This window comes from Motacilla alba, chromosome 2, assembly GCF_015832195.1.
Source record: "Motacilla alba alba isolate MOTALB_02 chromosome 2, Motacilla_alba_V1.0_pri, whole genome shotgun sequence".
Classification (NCBI taxonomy): Eukaryota; Metazoa; Chordata; class Aves; order Passeriformes; family Motacillidae; genus Motacilla; species Motacilla alba.
In genome coordinates this window covers 150634524-150654193 of record NC_052017.1, presented here as the reverse complement: position 1 = coordinate 150654193, position 19670 = coordinate 150634524, and the positions used below count along the sequence as shown (strand labels likewise).

At 50.6% G+C, this 19670-nt stretch overlaps 1 protein-coding gene across 2 annotated transcripts in view; it reads left to right on the top strand.

The window, feature by feature from the left end:
* The first annotated feature begins 5019 nt into the window (after positions 1-5019).
* The window catches only part of ZC3H3 (zinc finger CCCH-type containing 3), a 127611-nt gene continuing 112960 nt past the window's right edge, over positions 5020-19670 (top strand). For both annotated transcript variants that reach the window (XM_038127143.1, XM_038127144.1), the window contains exons 1-3: positions 5020-5174; positions 7311-8619; positions 10269-10462. In XM_038127143.1, the coding sequence (XP_037983071.1) occupies positions 5129-5174; positions 7311-8619; positions 10269-10462 (1549 nt within the window). In that variant the 5' untranslated portion in view covers positions 5020-5128. The remainder of the gene's footprint in view (positions 5175-7310; positions 8620-10268; positions 10463-19670) is intronic.

Genomic DNA, 19670 nt, shown 5'->3' with positions numbered 1-19670 from the left:
GAATTGAGAGTTTGTTTGCCCTTGGGAAGCCCTTTTCTTTTTTTCCCCATTGGAGTTAAAATAGGAAAAAACATTTTGTAGAAGAAGCAAATTTCTTCAGCAGTAAATAATTGCTGAACTCCTCTCGGAGCTGGGGCTGTGTCCATGGATTTCTGTAAAAATGGGAGGAAGGGTTTTTAGTAGGGCCTGGATGGACAGGATGAAGGGTGATGAATTTAAACAGAAAGGGGAGAGGTTTAGGTTGGAGATAAAGATGAGATTGTTCACTGTGAGGATGGTGAGATGCTGGATTGGGCTGCTCAGGGAAGTTGTGGATGCTCCATCCCTGGAAATGTTGAGAAGAAAAAGCGGGAGAAGGGAAAGGAGAAAGAGACAAAGAAAAGGAGAAGGAAAAGTAGGGTGGGGAGGAAGAGGAGGAGAGAAAGATGGGAAGGAGAAATGAAAAGGAGAAGGAGAAGGACAGGAGAACGAGAGGGAGGAGAAAGAGGAGAAAAAAGAAAAAGAAAAGGAAAAGGAAAAGGAAAAGGAAAAGGAAAAGGAAAAGGAAAAGGAAAAAAGGAAAAGGAAAATGAAAATGAAAAGGAAAAGGAAAAGGAAAAGGAAAAGGAAAAGGAAAAGGAAAAAAGGAAAAGGAAAAGGAAAAGGAAAAGGAAAAGGAAAAGGAAAAAGGAAAAGGAAAAAAGGAAAAGGAAAAGGAAAAGGAAAAGGAAAAGGAAAAGGAAAAGGAAAAGGAAAAGGAAAAGGAAAAGGAAAAGTCCTGCAGCCAGATCACATCCCATGAGTACAAGCCATGGATGGTGCTGGCACAGCAGGGAATGGATCACTCACCTCCAGACTCCTTCCAGTCCTTCAGGAAAAGGATGCAGGGAACAACCACTGACCTTGGGACTGCACAGGTTTTAAACCTTCACTCTCTTGCTTTTCCACTTCCTCCTGGATTCTCTCCCTTTTTTTTTTTTTTTTTTTTTTTTTTTTTACACTTTAATTAAGGCATCTCCCTGAAATCTTGACACAACAATCCCAGAAACTCAAAAGTGCTGGAAGACATTCCAGAGAAACTGTGGCTGCCCCTGGCCTGGAATTGTTCCAGGCCAGGTTGGACAGGGCTTGGAGCAGCCTGGGATAGTGGAAGGTGTCTGTGCCCATGGAAAGGGGTGGAATTCCATGACTTTGTAGGTCCCTTCCAATCCAAACCATTCCATGATGTCCTACACAAGCTGTTCCTGCAAAAGGATCCCTGGCAGTACTGGGTGTTTCAGGATCCAGGGATCCTCTGGCATACTTGTCACTGGATCTGCACTGGGATAATGTTTTAGGACATTTAAAAGATTTATTTTTGGGCTGAACAAGACAATTTAATTCCTCTTCCCTGTGTTCCCTTCCCTGGGATGTTTACTCACACTCAAAACCCTGCATTTGCTTTGTTTTTTTTTTTCCCTCTTTAAAAAAAAATAAATTAGACTTCCAAAATGCCATAGAAACTTAGTGCTGTGAATTAAAAGTGCCATGAATTCTTTTTGGATATATTGTTTGTGATAGGAATGGGCTGAAAAGCCAGGGGAAAAAAAAAGGTTTATTTTAATATTTTAACATCCTCGTCTGTCCTTTGCCCTCTGCAAAAATCCCAGGGGAGATTTCTGCCAGCTGCTTGTCCCAAGGCAGGATGCTCCTCTCTATTGCCTGGAGAAGATCCAGTTCATGCTTTAAATGCTGCTTCTCCATCTCTGGATACCCCCATCCCAAAGCCCTCCCGATGGAAAACATCCGAGGATGACCCCAAATGGTCCAAGATCCTCCAAACTCTGCATTTTGTCCTTACAAATTTGGTTTAAATTGGTAAAACAGCTTTGAGTTCTCCTTTTCCCGAGGTTGGATTCTGTGGGAGTGGTGGATCCACGGCTTCCCTGGGTTAAAAATGAGCTTTTCTTCCACGTGTGCTGAATTAATTTTAATTCAGAGCAGCTCGTTCTGAGCTCTTTTATGCAAAGCACTCGACTCCCTGTGCCAGCACAAGGGAGGGAAGGAGCAGCTGGGAGTGGAGGATGATTTTTTTTTTTTGGCACAAGTGCCAATTCCTGTCAGTTAAAAGCCATTATGAAACTCTGGGTGGGATTTGGGATCGATTGAAACTGATCTAAGGCCGCCCAAAGGGAGGAGATCTGTCATTCCTGCCTGCCTGGTTCCCAGCCTGTTCCCATGTGAGCGAGGCTTGGAAAAAAGAGAGGATTTGGAGTATTTTTTAGCAGTTTTAGGGTCAGACTGCCCTAAATTCTTTGTATTTTGAAGCTTTTTGTCCCAAAATAGTTAATCCCAACAAGTTCGTTCTTCCCATATTCCACTTTAAAACACCACAAAACACCAAAAATTATTTACTAAATTTCCGTTTTCAAGCAGGGAAATCATGGGCTCATCCCAGAGATGTGATTTGATCAGAGCTGGGACAGGCAGAACTCCCTGGCTGCTTTGGGAAGTGAGATATCCCAAGGGACAGCATCTGTTTTAAAGGATTTGAGGTTGATAATGGGTTGCTTTTCCAAATGTTCCATCCTGGTGTCGTGTTGCTCCAGCTCCTTGGCTCGCCTTTTTGTTCCCTGAATAATTTTAGGCTGGAGTTTTATCTCCTTCACACACTTGAGGCTCTGCTTCTCTTTGTTTACAGAGTTTATTCCCTTGGGGAAGAATGAAATCATGTGGAAAACCAGCTCCTTAAGGATTTTCTTCACTTCCACAGTAAATTTGAAGTTTTGGGACCAGTTTTCCTGCGAAACATTTTAAAAATGACAGCCAAAGAGTGGGAAATAGGGAATCACGAGGCTGATGGGTGGAATTAACATTTCCTTGCTGGAGATTTTCCTTTGGATCACCAGGAAAATCTCCCCCTCATGCCTGGCTGTGGGAGGACACTGGTGATGGGAGAGGGGTCGGGGGATGGAGACAGCTGGGAGAGTTGGATAAGGCTGGAAAGAGGACAGGGAACAGGAGTCAGGGAATGGGGACAGCCAGGGTTGGGGACAGGGGCTGGGGACAGCTGGACCAGGTTTACCTCAATACAGGAGATCCCAGAATCCTGGAATGGTTTGTGTTGGAAGAAACCTTGAAGATCATTCCATTCCAACCCCTGCCATGGGCAGGGACGCCTTCCACTATCCCAGGTTGCTCCAAGCCACATCCAACCTGGCCTTGGGCATTTCCAGGGATGGGGCAGCCACAGATTCTCCGGGAATTCCATCCCAGGACCTCACTGCCCTCACAGAGAAGATTTTTTCCCAATATCCCGTCTAACCCTGTTTTTGTCAGTTTGAAGCCATTCCCTGTGTCCTGTCCCTCACATCTCTTATCCAAAGTCCCTCTCCAGCTCTCCTGGAGTCCCTTTAGGCACTGGAAGGAGCTCTGAGGTCTCCCTGGAGCTTTCTGTTTTCCAGGCTGCACATTCCCAGCTCTCCCAGCCTGGCTCCAAGATTTCCAGTTTCCAAGTAGATAAATTGTGTTTCACATGTCTCGGAAATTGCAGCATTAGTGAAGCCTCAGGAGCTACAGATGTGGAGAAAGGAGGGAAGAAGAAATTTGGGATAAAATATCACCCAAACTCAACTGAACATGGAACTAAAGGACCAGGAAGAGGTGGAGAAACAACCAAGGCCAGGAGGAGGAAAAACCAGCTCTCCCTTTTCTGTGCAGAACTGTAAATAATTCCAGTATTTTGGCTCAGTTTGTGGATCAAGCTCTTGCACCCTGTGTGGAAGAACCTTTTTTGGGACAACAGTCACAGGAGAAATGCTGCAGCCATCTCATCATTGGGAGATGGGGACAGCTGGAGCAACCTGGCTGGGATGGGGACAGGAGAAATGAGGACAGCTGGGCCAGGCTGGGATGGGGACAGGAGAAATGGGGACAGCTGGGCCAGGCTGGGATGGGGACGGGAGAAATAGGGCCAACCTGGCCAGGCTGGGATGGGGACAGGAGAAATAGGGACAACCTGGCCAGGCTGGGATGGGGACAGGAGAAATAGGGCCAACCTGGCCAGGCTGGGATGGGGACAGGAGAAATGGGGACAGCTGGACCAACCAGGCTGGGATGGGGATAGGAGAAATGGGGACAGCTGGGCCAGGCTGGGATGGGGACAGGAGAAATAGGGCCTACCTGGCCAGGCTGGGATGGGGACAGGAGAAATAGGGACAACCTGGCCAGGCTGGGATGGTGACAAGAGAAATAGGGACAACCTGGCCAGGCTGGGATGGGGATAAGAGAAATAGGGCCAACCTGGCCAGGCTGGGATGGTGACAGGAGAAATAGGGCCAACCTGGCCAGGCTGGGATGGTGACAAGAGAAATAGGGACAACCTGGCCAGGCTGGGATGGGGATAAGAGAAATAGGGCCAACCTGGCCAGGCTGGGATGGTGACAGGAGAAATAGGGCCAACCTGGCCAGGCTGGGATGGTGACAAGAGAAATAGGGACAACCTGGCCAGGCTGGGATGGGGATAAGAGAAATAGGGCCAACCTGGCCAGGCTGGGATGGGGACAGGAGAAATGAGGACAACTGGGCCACCTGGATGGGGACAGGAGAAATGGGGACAGCTGGGCCACCTGGAGGGGGACAGAAGAAATAGGGACAACTGGGCCAGGCTGGGATGGGATAGGATTGGAGAAATGGGGACAGCTGGGCCACCTGGATGGGGACAGGAGAAATGAGGACAACTGGGCCAGGCTGGGATGGGGACAGGAGATGGCTGGATGAAGTTGTGGTAGGAACAGAGGCTGGGGGTGAGAAGAGCCACAGTGGCCCAGGCTGAGGACAGGAGCTTTGGGACAGCTGGTCCAGACTAAGATGAGAACAGAGGACAGGGTCTGGTGACAGCTGGACCAGGCTGAGATGGGGACAGGGGACAGCCGGGCTACTATCCCAGGCTGGGGACAGAGGCCAGGGACAGCCAGGCCGGGTTGGGTTAGGCCCAGTCTCAGGCCCAGCCCCGGGCTCGGTTTAGGCCGCGCTGGCCCGTCCCCGTTGCCCGGCAACGGTCGCGGGCGTCACGTGACCGCGCAGGAGCGCTCACGTGAGTCCGTTGGCGTCGGGCCGCGCCGGTTGATGACGTCACGGCGCCGCGGGGCCGTGCGGGAGCGCTGCGGGAATGGAGGAACGGGAGCGGCTGTGCCGGGAGATCCGAGTGCTCCAGGGTGCGGGAATTGGGGGGAATCGGGAGTGGGAGAGGCTGTGCCGGGAGATCCGAGTGCTCCAGGGTGCGGGAATTGGGGGGAATCGGGAGTGGGAGCGGCTGTGCCGGGAGATCCGAGTGCTCCAGGGTGCGGGAATTGGGGGGAATCGGGAGTGGGAGCGGCTGTGCTGGGAGATCTGAGTGCTCCAGGGTCCGGGAATTGGGGGGAAATTGGGAGAATCGGGAGTGGGAGCGGCTGTGCCGGGAGATCGGAGTGCTCCAGGGTGCGGGAATCGGGAGAATCGGGAGTGGGAGCGGCTGTACCCGGAGATCGGAGTGCTCCAGGGTGCGGGAATTGGGGGGATCGGGAGTGGGAGCGGCTGTGCCGGGAGATCCGAGTGCTCCAGGGTGCGGGAATTGGAGGGAATCAGGAGTGGGAGAGGCTGTGCCGGGAGATCCGAGTGCTCCAGGGTGCGGGAATCGGGAGAATCGGGAGTGGGAGAGGCTGTGCCGGGAGATCCGAGTGCTCCAGGGTGCGGGAATTGGAGGGAATCGGGAGTGGGAGAGGCTGTGCTGGGAGATCCGAGTGCTCCAGGGTGTGAAGGAATCGGGGGGACACCGGGAAACGAGGGGACACCGAGGGGAGCGGGGAAGAAAGGGAGGGAGGGACGAGGAAAAGAGGCCGGGGTCAGGAAACATGGAGCATCTGGGAGCAATGTGAGAGGACCTGGAGGAGGGATAAGGGGAAATCTGGGCATCTTGGGGGGCGGTGCAGTGTTTTAAGGGAAGTTTGGGAATCTGCGGCGGGACAGGGACAGGTTGTGATGGGACCTGGGGAGTCTTTGGTAAGAGCGGGATGTTGGATTTTAGGGGGGACTGGGGGGAGTGTGAGTGTGATGAGGATGGAGAGGATTCCAGAGTGCTGGGAGAAGGAAGGAAAGGGGAGAAGAGAGTTCTGGGAGAAGAGGGAAGTGGTCCAGGAAGTGCTGGGAAAAGGTGGAAAAGGAGAAGACCCAGGCAGGGAGGGAACAGAGCCCGTGGAGTGCTGGGGGATTTTGGGGTCCCCACACCAGGGAATTCCCACAGTGCTGCTCTCAGCAGGATCTGGGACTCTCCTGGCCTTGGGAAGGGGCTTTTCCCTGTCCCACAGCCCCAGGCTGGGAGCACAGAGGTGGGATGTGGATCCATGTGCCCTTCCCAAGCTCTGGAAAGCAGCAGAGCTTATTTTACACCAAATCCCTCTATTTTTGTCCTTCAAAGTAAATTTTCCTCGTTAGTGAGGCCACAGCCTCCTCTCAGGACTTGGGATTTACCTCTCCAGGAGCTCCTACGTGAGGGAATGATGGGAGGGAGGAAAACAATCCTTGCTTTTCCATGAGGAATGTGCTGACTCAGCTCTCCTGGCAGCACCGTGACCTCGGTGAAGGAAAAACTCTGCCTGAAGTACCAGGCTCCAAATTCCTTAGGGAATCACTCATGGGAAAGGTTTTCTAAATGCTGAGGCTGGACAAGGGCAGAAATTCCTGAATTAACAGGGATGTTGGCTTCCAGAGGGACACAACAGCAAAGCCTTGGAGTTTCCTTGTTGCTGCTTTGGAGGAAAGCAAGGAAGGGAACTTGGGAAGGGTTTGGAGCCCCAGGAGCAGCTGCAGGAGCTGGGGGGCTCATCCTGGAGAAAAGGAGGCTCAGAAGGAATCTTCTGGCTTCCTAAAAATTCCCTGACAGGAGAGTGGAGTTCAGGTGGGATCAGGATCTGTCAGGACACAGGGATTGGCTTCCCATGGCCGAAGTGCAGGGGTAGATGGGATTTTAGGAAGGAATTCTTCCCTTGGAGGGTGGTGAGGGGTTGGGACGGAATTCCCAGAGAAGCTACGGCTGTCCCTGGATCCCTGGAAGTGTCCAAGGCCAGGATGGATGGGGCTTGGAGCAACCTGTGGAATCCGGGGATATGGCAGGGAAGTGGAAGCAGATGTTCTTGAAGGTCCCTTCCAACCCAGACCATTCCTGGACGCCGTGATTCCATGACTTTTCCTTCCACCCTGGCTCATCATCCGAAACCCGAGTGCTGATGTAATTCCAGCCCAAGGAAGAGCAGCTCCGTGTTGCTCTCAGATTCCCACGGGATCAGGGAATTAACTCCCTGCCTTCTCTCCCACAGGTCTCATAAACAGCCACAGGAACATGCACGGGAATGTCCCGCGTCCGGCGCCATCGGCTCCTCCGAGGTGGAGCAACCCCTGCCAGCCTGGCTACACCAGGAGAGGAGCCTTTTCCACCAGGTACCCCCAGCAGGCTCCCAGCAGGAATTTCCACCCATGCCAGACTCACTCCTGGAGGAAAAAATACTCCCTGGACAACCGGCTGCCGGGATCGGGATATGATGCTGGAAGTGCTTCCAGCACTTCCCAGGGTTTTGGGAGCCTTGGGGACAGCCAGACTCCTGAGGCACCGGAATCGTCCCCGGAGAGACACGTGGACTTCACCACGGATGGGAACATCGTTGTGGATATCCAGATGCCACAAAGGGCTGGCCAGGAAAATGTGCGTCCTTACGGAGAGTTTTCCAGGCGGGAAGTGGCGGTGGCTCCTTCGGCGGGTGGAAACATCCAGAAATCTCTTCTCCGGGAAGAAGAGAGAAGACCTTCCCTATCCATTTCCTTCAGTTCCACCTCGAGGACTGTGTGCCTGCCTGGCAGCGGAGCCGGGCAGGTGCTTTCTGCCTCTGGAAGCACCAGTGAAAGTGCCGTGGCGCTGAAGTCGGAGCCACAAAAACCTTTGGAATTTCCAGGTCAGGAGCCAGCCCAGCACTCGGTACGGATCAAGGCAGAACCACTCTCTCCAGGGCAGCCGAGTGGTGAGGAAGTCCGGGATGCTTCCCTACATCCCAAACTCTTTGGGAATGCCGAGACGCTGTCTCGACCTGCTCAGGCTACTCTGGTGAGGAGCAGATTTCCCGTAATTCCCAAAGCTCCAGCTCTCCAAAAAGCTGCCTCAGCACCCATCTCCAGCAAATCTCAGAAATTCAGGAAAAACAACTACACCTGGGTGGCGAACCCCGGGAAAAGCTCTCGGATTGTGAAGAGGTGGGCGAGCCCTCGAGCCGAAAATTCCAAGAAGGGCGCTGGGGGAGTGGACAAAGGTGCTAAAATCTCCCCCAAAGCGGATTTGGGAGCGAAGATAAAGAAATTGGGATTGCAATCCAAGCTGGGCATTTCTCCCAGTAAATATAAGTGGAAAGCCTCCAGCTTGCAGACTTTGCCTTCCACTTCCAAGTCAGCATTCCAGTGGAGATCTGAGGACCAGAGGAAGGCTCCAGCCCCAAATATCCCTCGAACCGTCTCTGTCCCCGCGGCTCCGACCGCGGCGTCCGTTGTTCCCGGTGGGGTGAAATCCTTTGGAGAGGCTGCACTGTCCAGTTACAAAGTGAAGAGTCGGACAAAAATCATCAAGAGGAAAGGGAATGTGGGGTGAGTTGTTGGTTTTGGATTTTGTGTCCGTGGGTTTCGTGTCAAGTTGTGGCTGTGGGTGAAATTCCAGTGAGGTTTGTTGTGTGCTGGAGGATTTATGGAATCATGGAGTGGTTTGGGCTGGAAGACCTTAAAAATCATGGAATTCCATGCATCTGCTGTGAACAGGGACACCTTCCACTATCCCAGGCTGCTCCAAGCCCCGTCCAACCTGGCCTTGGACACTTCCAGGGATCCAGGGGCAGCCACAGCTTCTCTGGGAATTCCATCCTAGCCCCTCAGCACCCTCCCAGGGAAGAATTCCTTCCCAAAATCCCATCTATCCCTGCCCTCTGGCAGTGGGAAGCCATTCCCTGTGTCCTGTCTCTCCATCCCTTTTCCCAAGTCCCTCTCCAGCTTTCCTGGAGCCCCTTTAGGCAGTGGAAGGGACTCTGAGGTCTCCCTGGATCCTTCTCTTCTCCAGGCTGGACATTCCCAGCTCTCCCTGCTTGGTTCCAGAGCAGAGGGGCTCCATCCCTTGGAGCATCTCCGTGGTCTCTAGATTTGCTCCAGTAGTTCCCTCTCCTCCTGATGTTGGGTGATCCAGAGCTGGATTCTGTGAATCCCTGTGGTCACCGGCATTTCCTCACTCAGCAAAGGAAGCTGCATTTTCCTTGATTTAATTTCAAATTCCCGTAGCTGTTGTGTTGATTCCTGCTTCTGTTTCCCACATCCCTTCAGTGCTTCCCAGCAGGTTTCCACCCTTGCTTTGCCCTCCTGCTTTGCCTGGAAAACTATCAGTGGGTGGATTCAGCTGGGAAAAACACTCTGGAGCAGCCTGGAGAAGCTGGGAATGTTTGGGATTTTTTGGCAGTTTAGGGAGACCTCCCACACCTTGGTAAATTCCAGCAGAACCAGGGAAGGGATCATCCCCCTTTGCTGGGCACTGCCGAGGCTCCTCAGATCCTGCGGGGAGGATATTGAGGATCTGGAGCATGTCCAGAGTTGGGAATGGAGCTGGGGAAGGGTCTGGAGCACCAGGAGCAGCTGAGGGAGCTGGGTGAACTCAGCCTGGAGAAAAGGAGACTGAGGGAGGACCTTCTGGCTCCCTAAATTTCCTGACAGGAGGGTGAAGTCAGGTGGGATCAAGATCTCCCAGGGAATAAGGGACGGGGTGTGAGGAAACGGCCTCAAACTGCTCCAGGGGAGGTTTAGTTTGGATATTGGGAACATTCCTTTGTGTAAAGGGTGGTCAGGCATTGGGAATCCTCATCCCTGGAGGGATTTAAGATCCCTGTGGATGTGGAACTTGGGGGCATGGTCAGTGGTGGCCTTGGCACTGCTGGAAAATGCTTGGACTTGATGATCTCAGAGATCTTTTCCAACCGAAACCATTCCATTATCCCATGATTCAATCCCTCACATCTGTTGAGCAGAAGGCAGTGAGCAAGTTTGACTGTCAAACGCTTCATTCTCCATCTGTTCCTTGCCAGGAATTCCTCACATTTGCCCATTTCCTTGGAATTTTCTCTTCAGAGCTTCTCCTCCCCCCTCAGCCAGAGGAGAATCCTGATGGGATTTGACTCCTCTTGGAACCCTGGGGAAGAACACCAGGAGTGTTTTGGTCACTTCCCTGCTCCCTCCTAACCGTGTGACGTTCCCTTTCCCAGTTCCCCCACGGATAAGAAGAACGTCTCCCCCACCACAGCTCTGAAGAGCCGCTTCCACCTCCGGAGGAGAAATTCCATGCGGGGAAAACCTTCAGCGACGGCGAAGCGCTCCTCGCCCCGGGGCCTGGTGCAGATTTCCAAGCACCGGCTCTGCCGGATGCCGGCGACCAGGACACAGGCAGCCACCAAGGAAGGTAGGAACAGGCATTCCAAGGGCTCTCTGGACTCGGTGGAGTGATTCCAAGGGTTCTTGGATTTGGGAATGTGTTGCTGAGTCCTCCTGGAGGTGTTGTTGGTCCTGGAGCAAACACCGAGGAGAAGTTTCACTCCCTGTCTGTGTTGTCCTTCTGGCATCTCCACCAAAAAAAAAACTTTCCTGCTTTTCCTGGGGTTTCCTTGGATTTTCAGGAGGGTTTTCCAAGGAGGAAGAGGTTGGCAGAGGCAGGAATACACAAATCTCTCACCTGTATCCCAGTGTGGTGTCCGGTTTTGGATCTAATTTGCTTAAAACGCCAGAAATTAATGGAATACTGAATCCATCATGTTTGGGAACAGGGAATTTGCATCCATGTCCTGCTGCCTTGGAGCAGAACTCAGGGCTCAGACTGGCACCTCCACGTGTCTGGAATGTTGTTGGGATGTTGATGGCTCCAAGTCTGGTTCTTCTGTTCCCTAGGGATATTTTTGTGGATAAAAGGCTTCCCCCAACTGGGGTTCAGTTGCTTCAGGTGGATATGAGGCACGTTTTTCCTGTGGTCCTGTGAAATTCCCTGTGGGAATTGCTGGAGCTGGGAGAGGGGTTTGGATCAGATGTAGCTGGGATTTGTCTCCAGTTATATTTTGGGATTATTTGGTGTTCAAACAGCTCTGTTGAGATGTTGTTGAGTTTTCCTGGATGAGGGATTTTGGACAAAGGACTGGAGTGCCAGGACAAGGGGGAATGGTTTCCCACTGCCAGAGGGCAGGGTTAGATGGGATATTGGAAAAAAATTCTTCCCTGGGAGGGTGGTAAGGCCCTGGAATGGAATTCCCAGAGAAGCTGTAGCTGACCCTGGATCCCTGGAAGTGACCATGGGAAGCTGGAATGGGGCTTGGAGCAACCTGGGATAGTGGAAGGTGTCCCTGTTCATAGCAGGGGTGTGGAATTCCATGATCTTTGAGTTCTTCCAGCCCAAATCGTTCCATGATTCCATGAAAAGACAGAAAGCTCTGGAGACACGGAGCAATTTGGGATTGCTACAGCATTTTAACCTCGGAGGGAATTGAGGCAGTGATGATTCCAGGGATATCAGCTTGTTTGGAATCCCGGTTCCTTGATTGAAGGGAATGTTCCCACACTGAAATCTTGATTTTAGCTGGATAGGAATGAGAAAATAAAGCAGGAATGTGATTTTGCTCCATGCTTTGGGAAGTTGGCAAATAAAGAAGGTTGGAGAATGGAAGAAAGAAAAAGGAATGGGTCTGGAAGTGACCTTGAGAGAGCAGGGAGTTCATTTTCCTCTCCAAAAGTGGATCCAATTATCCAGCCTTTCCTGGTAGATGCTTCTCTGTGTGGCACCTTATCCTTTGCAGAGAAATTCAGGAAGAGCCTGGATTTCCTTGCAATTCCCTCAGTGAATTTTGGATTTGCTCCCTTTGATTAAAATTGACTTTCTGGATTTGGATTCTTTTGCACTTCCAAGATTTTTCTTGGAGAGCTTCAATCCCAGGCTGAGGATTTACGGCTTCATGTGTTGGAATATTCTTAAACTTTGGGTTTGGAAAGCTGTGGAATTATTCCAGGGCTGTTCCTCTGTGTGCTCCAGGACTCCTCTGTTATTTTTTTCCCGCAGGTTTAGTAGGAAAAGATTATTGGGTGGTGGATGGGGCGGGGATATTCCCAAGTCTGGGAGGTCCTGGATACTCACAGGGATTGGGACAACACCCATGCTCCCTGTAAATGTGTAATTATGGATGTGGTGCCAGTGTTTTTGGTTCCACAGGGAGCTGGGAATAAGTGGAGTTTTGTGGATTGAATTCCTGGCTCCCGTGTTATCCAAGAGGTTTTGGGAAGGTTGTTTTGGTTTCTTTTGGGGCAAAGTGTGGGTATTAATCCCAGCAAAAATATTGTGGATAATAATCACCTCGAAGGGGTGGAATTTCCGGCATTTTCCATTTCTCCTTGGACAGGTATGAGGGAAGTAAATGGGGTCACAGGGATGCACTGGGAGCAGAGTGGGGTAGGAATGGAGCAGGGAGGTGGATCCATTTCTGGAGGGAAAGACAGACGGGAAGAATGTTCCCAACTTCCTGCACGGCAGCGTGGCTGGAAAAGCTGGATCCGCCCCTTCTGTCCCCATGGATGTGGGGCCTGTGGTGACACAGCCTGGCTGGTTTCCTGTTTGTCCTGTTCCACAGGATTTTGGGATCTGTGGCACAGCTCTGTGGGCTGTACGAAGACGTTGCTCCTGCTTTTCCCAAGTCCTGGTCTGTCTCCTGACTTTCCAGTTCCCTTCTTGTGCCCAAATGGATCTGTTTGGTCTCATCAATAGGGAAGCTCTTCCAGCCATTGCTGAGTCTTAAACTGGGATTGGTGTTTTCCAGTGCTCTGTCCACTTCCCTCTGCGGGAGTTGCTTTTATTTAGGGATCAGAGAGCCAGTGGAAAGTGGCAGATTGGCAGGAATTTTCTTGGGATTATATGGGCTGTTCCATGAGAGATCCACCTGCAGCTCTTACCGATTAATTCCAAAATACTTGATTAAGTGGGATGTTTAATAACAGCTCAGATATTGGAATGTGTCCCAAATGGAAGATATTCCAATGGGATGGTGGAGCAGGGAGAAAGTTGTAGGTCAGGCTGCCTCCCTTGCCTGTGGGATCCTCAGGGATGTGATGGAAGAGGGATAAAAGGTGGTGGTTGTTTCTCTCCTTATCCAGGGAAAAGCTGGAGGACCAGCAAGGATCATCAAGGTCTCAGGTGCCTGTGTTTTGGATAAAATCATGGAATGGTTTGGGTGGGAAGGGACATTGGAGATCACGGAATTCCAATCCCCACCATGGGCAGGGACACCTTTACCTATCCTAAGTTGCTCCAAGCTCCATCCAAGCTGGCCTTGGACACTTCCAGGGACAGGGCAGCCACGGCTTCTCTGGGAATTCATTCCAGCACCTTCCCAATTTCACAGGGAGAAATTCCTTCCCAACTCCCATCTATCCCTGCCCTCTGGCAGTGGGAAGCCATTCCCTGTGTCCTGGCACTTCAGGTCCTTATCCAAAGTCCCTCTCCAGCTCTCCTGGAGCCCCTTTAGGCACTGGAAGGAGCTCTGAGGTCTCCCTGGATCCTTCCCTTCTCCAGGCTGGACATTCCCAGCTCTCCCGGCCAGTCCAGATGCCAAATGAGCTTTTTGCCCATGTCCTGTCCCATCACCTTGGGAATCCTTTATCCACTTTCTCCAGACTGAAGATGGAATATTCCCAAAAGTTCAGGGATGGCATCTTTTTCTCACCAGTTCTGAGGGAAAACGCCAACTTTTAAGTGATGTTTGACTGATCCAGGTGTGATGACAGTGGGATATTCCTGCTTTTCCCATCCTAAAAGTCCCATGCCAGATGATAGGGGAATCCCACGCTTTCCCAACAGCTTTTTCCTATCTTTATCTGGGATTTCTTGCAGGATGAGGCTTATTCCCAACCTATTTTTTGATGACAGACAAGTGAGTTCTGGTAGTTGGGAACTTTTCCTCATCATTCCTTGGCTCCTCCTGCTTGGGCATCCGAGCTGCCATTTCTTATTCCCAGGATTTTTTTCCTTGGAAAAAACTAGGAATAAGTGCTTCAAAGGAAGATTTCCTGATTTTTTTTCTAATTCATTTTAACATCAGAGATGTGTCAAATGTATGGACAAGGAGAACGGGAATGACAACTGTGTGGTACGTGTGGGAAAACTGGGATTTTTGCAGGAGAATCGGGGGCTTTTCCTGGAGAATTGGGGATTTTGGGAAGTGCGCACAGCCCTGCAGAGGGCACTCGTGCCTCTCCCATCTCCTCAGTCCACCTTTTTCTGGTTATTGATGGCCTAATTTCGTCTTTATGTGAAAGAAAGCAGATCTGGAGTAATTTGCAGCAATAACCTGCTAATGCCGGGCCAGTATCAAAATTCCCATGTTCATTCCCGGTGGCAGATAAAACACTAATATATAATTATCCTTGCAAATTGGATTGTTTTAAATAACCAAAAGGCTACGGCCGGGGAGAAAACCATCCCATTTCCCTGGAGTTCCTATTGCGGGGTAATTGCTGCGTTCAATCAATTTCCTTGGCATTAGAAATTCCATCACAATCAACATTAAGCTTTATTCATTGTGATGGCAAAGAGCCGGATCATTTCTCCTCTTTTCCTTAACTGGCAAAATTAATCAGGGAAAAGATTTTAAACATTTACCCGTGCGAAAGAGGTCAGCTCTGCCACTATATTGCTCAGCAGATAAGGGGGCTAATAAAAAGAAAATTGAATTACTAATGATCGCCAGGAACAGAGTATATAAAACCTGGCAATCGCCCGGTGCAGGAAAAAAAGGGAATCAATTTTCTCCGGACAAGGTGCGCTCGTTTTTTATTTTGGCTCATATTATCAGCAATTTAATTGGAGAGAGCATAAACAGGAGGAAACAGTTAGGGAATAATGAGGCTGGAGGTGTAAAATCCTGCAGGATAGATGCTGGACACAATTTATTTGGCACAACAGATAATCACTTTAATTGAATCCAAAAGTGCAGCGTTCAGCAGCGCCGGCTCTGCTGCTCTGCCCGGGGGGATCATGGAATATTACAAAGAGGCTCCTCCGTGTCTTTTCCACCTCTGTAATGTCCCCTTCCAGGCAGGACTGCTCCGGGATTGCTTCGGCACGGTCACAGCTGGCTGGAAGCAGGAGATGGAGAAAGCAGGAGGGAGATTCTCCGGGGACTTTTCCATATTTGTGTTGTGTTTGTTCCTTAAATAATTCGGTGCTTGCCGGGTTGGATGGCTCCGTGTGAGACCGGTGGTGTCCTGCTTGAGGTGAACTTGGAATCGTGGAATGGTTTGGGATGGGAGGGATCTCAAAGATCAACTTATTTTGCTCTGTCCTGAGTTCAAAGCCTGGCTCCCTTTTCCTGCTGTGACTTCCAGGTCTGGGTATTAAAGGAACTTCTAAAGAGCTTTTGGATTATTTCCTGGGAGAGGTGGGTGCTTCATCGTGGAATTTAGATCCCAGAATGTTTTGGGTTGGAAGGGTCCTTGAAGATCAAACAATTCCACCCCCCCTGCCATGGGCAGGGACACCTTCCACTATCCCAGGTTGCTCCAAGCCCTGTCCAGCCTGACCTTGGACACTCCCAGGGATCCATGGGCAGCCACAGCTTCTCTGGGAACTCCATTCCAGATCTTCACCACCCTCCCAGGGAAGAATTCCTTCCCAATTTCCCACTAAACCTTCCCTCTTTCAGCTTAAATAGATGGGGAATTGTTGCAATTCCATGGACAGAGGAGGAGTAATTTGGGAGCACATCCTTGTCAGATCCACTACATCCAACCTGAATTTGTGTCGCTTCCCTTGAAAACATTCCTTCCCTGCTTATCTTCCCCTTTCTCCTGCTCCAAACTGAGATAAGCCAGTGGTTTGTGTTATCAGCTTCCTGCTTTTCCTGTGTTTGCCACCCCACTGTTGAAACTGCCAAACAGAAGGAATCCTGTTTTTTTCTCCCATCTTCCTAAAGAGAAATTCCATAGGATTCAGAAAACCTGCTTCACTCTGCATGTGCAGAAGCTTCTCCAACTCTTTACTGCCAGAATCACCCTCCAAAAAATTCCCTAAACCCTCATTTCTATCCTCGCTCCACAGGATGTGACATGAGGGGGGTGGGATGGGCGAGGAGTGTTTGCTTGGAAAAATGCTGGAGGGAAAAGCGGCAGGAGCTGCTTTGCATTACTTGGGCGAGTAAAGGGGGTGTAAATGGTGAGGAGCAAGTTATGGGTGGCATCTGAATGCTCAGCTGCTGATAATTTTATTGACACCGGGTGTTTGGATCCCTCTGGCAGCTCTGAAAATCTCAGCCCTGGATTTTATACTCTCTCCTGTTTTTTTTTTTTTCTTGATGTTTCCAGTGGGTTTATTCCCAGTGGGACAGCAATTGAGGGAATTTTGGAGGTTTTTTTTCCTAGTTTGGTGTTTCATTTTGTTTTTATTTTATTTTTCTTCTGAGTTGCGTGAGGTTTTGTTGCTCTTTGAGGCGACGCCTCTGATCGCGTTACGGCCGAGTTAAGCTCTTGATCCCTTCCCTCAGGGAAGCCCTTGGATCACACACAGAACTCCTCGCAGTTCATCACATCTTTTTCTTTGCTCCATCATCACTCCCGTCTTCCCAAGTTCCTTCCAGCAGATCCAAACCCTTCCAAGGTCGCCGCTCTCTGTCGTTCCTCTGTCCCACCTAGGTTTGACCTTGCTCAGAAATCATTCCATTGCCAGCTCTCTCTTCCCTCTGGCTTGTCCTTGGGAGCCAGGGGTGGAGCGTGGCTGGCGAGGTGGCTCCTCACTCCTTCAGGAATTGGGAAAAGTTCACATTCTTGGCTCTTTGCCGGCCCCGGTTACGTCAGTGGTCGTAAGTAACGGTTTTGGGTTTCCGCCTTGACTTGGCATTTCCAGGTGACTCGTCCCGAGCTGCAAGAGGAGCTGCAGGCGTGGAGCCAGGATTGGGAATTCTCTTTGCAGAGCCCTCTTTTAAAAATAACAGCCTGCTGCGAGCGAGGGGATGGGCCTTGCTCAAGGAAGTGTTCCCATGTAGATGTGGGATTTGGGATCGGGGAAATTGGTGACTGTGACAGAGGGAACATCTCGAGGGAAATGGGGATCCTGAAGGTGACAATTCCTGGGTGTCTCTTTCCCTGTGGAATTCGACCTGCACACTCAATTTGTTGTGGAAGCCACATCCCTGGAAGTATTCCCGGCCAGGTTGGATGGAACTTGGAGCAGCCTGGTCCAGTGGAATGTGTCCCATGGAAGGAGATGACCTTGAAAGTCCCTTCCCACCCAAACCATTCCATGTTTTAATGAAAGTCACCTCTCAATCCCTATTTTAGGTAGTTTTACCTCAATATTTTTACTTCAGTCCCTATTTTAGTGCCTCTCCTGTGCAGCTCCAGCTCTGTTGGATTGGGAAGTTCTGTTGGTAGCCAGCAGCTCTTTGGGGGAATAGTCTATTTATACACTAATAGGAAAAATATTTGGCTTTGGGGATGGATGAGATCCTTCCATTGGTTTGACCCTTGATATTTCCAGGTCTGTGGGGGGCTTTGTGTAAGACTCCAAACCTTTTCAGGGATGGCATGGTGTGGAACTAAAATAGACAGGGAAAAAAAAAAAAGGGAAACAGAGCAATAGATTCTAAATTCCTCATTTCGCTCCTGGGGCTCGCCTGGCCTTAAATATTTCCAGGGATGCAGCATCCACGAATTCTCTGGGCAGCCAGGACCTCACCACCCTCACAAGGAAGAATTTCTACCCAATATCCCATCTGAACTTAGTCCCAGTTTGAAGCAAATCCCCCTTATCCTGTCTCTCCATGTTCTTGGAAACAGATCTTTATCTTGGAAATACGTATTTATTTGTCCATGGAATGCTTTGGCTTGGAGGGGACGTCTAGGAGTCTCCTAATCCAACCAAAAAGGAAGCTTTTAAAGCAGTTTTGGACCTGCTGCTTGGAATTGGTTGGAATTTCAGTTCTGATCCCTCTGCTTGTCTTTCCTTGGGGTCCTAAATAAAAATAAGGAGAACAAAAATGGGTTAAGGCACTTTAAAAAACCCATAGCCTGAGAAGTGACAATGAGTCCCTTTTCCCTGGTTTTTTTTTTTTTTCCCTTCCTTTTGCTATTTTCTCCTACTTAATAAACTGTCTGATGGTATTCCCAGCACGGTCACAGTTGGAATTACTGATGCCGGCGTGGATGATCGGAGTATCCTCCACTGCTCTGTCAGGATTCCCAAAATCCCGCCCTGGCAGATGCTCAATTCCCCGTAAAACCTGTGTAGGTTTCTCTGTTCTGCTTTCTGCTTCCAGTTCTTTCCCAAATCCCGGTTTACACCCTTAGTTTTTAAATTTTCTCATGGAGATCTTCCCATTTGATTTTCCTTGTAACGACTCGGAAGCGGCGGAGGGAAATTCCTCTCCCTGGCTGCTGAGCCGAGTTAAGCTGTTCATTCCAGGACTTGCTGGATTGCTCTGTGTGCTCTACAAAGCCCTGGGAATGAGCAAAAACCCCTTGGAATACGGAACAGATGCCAGAGTGCACCTGGAATAAGGGATTTGTGGACTCGGCAGCATCTCCTGAGTCCTACAAAACTCTGCTGTTCCAGCAGCTTTGCTGGAGTTTCTGCTTCAGCCTGAGGGGTGGGGAAATGCCCTGACTTCGCTTGTCAACGGGAATTTTGCTGTCATCCCTCAGGAAATCTGAGTTCAAGGAACGTTTCCTCCTCCCCTGTGCCTCTGGATAATCCCCACGCGTGCGGTTTTCGGGGAGCCGTTTCTATTTTGGATTCTTTGGAGTGGTGTCAAGTGGGGATTTTGTGTGGAGGTGTGGACGGGATTGCATCCAAAGCTGATCCCATGTGTTATCGGCCCTTAAGCTGCCCTGGGGGGACTCTCTGTTGGAAAAGGGCACGGGAATTCCTGGAGATTTAGTGTGGGCTGTAAACTCCAGTGTTGGTTGCGATGGGAAACTCCGTGTTGTTCCTCAGGGCACCGGCAAATGTCCTGGGACATCTTGTCCTTGGATGAGGCAGAGAGAGCCCAGGGAAGGGAGAGTGGGTGGGATGTGCCATCAAACTATTTTTTTTTCCCCATGGAATCACAGAATGCTTTGGGAAGGACCTTGAGTATCATCCAGTTCCAATCCCCTGCCATGGGCAGGGACATCTTCCACTATCCCAGATTGCTCCAAACCCCAACCTTGGCCTTTGACACTTCCAAGGATAGGGCAGGCATAGCTTCTCTGAGAATTCCATTCCAGGGCCTCCCCACTCTCACAGTGAAGAATTCCTTCCCAACATCCCATCTATCCCTGCCCTCTGGCAGTAGGAAGCCATGCCCTGTGTCCTGACCCTCCATCCCTTGTCCCAAGTCCCTCTCCAGCTCTCCTGGAGCCCCTTCAGGCACTGGAAGGGGCTCTGAGGTCTCCCTGGATCTTTCCCTTCTCCAGGCTGGACATTCCCAGCTCTCCCAGCCAGGCTCCATCCCTTGGAGGATCTCCATGGCCTCCTGTGGATTTGCTCCAGCAGTTCCACATCCTCCTGATGTTGGATCTCAGAGCTGGATGCAGAATTCCAGGTGGGGTCTCACCTGAGTGGGGCAGAGGGGCAGAATTCCCCCCTTTCCTGCTGCCCACCCTGTGGG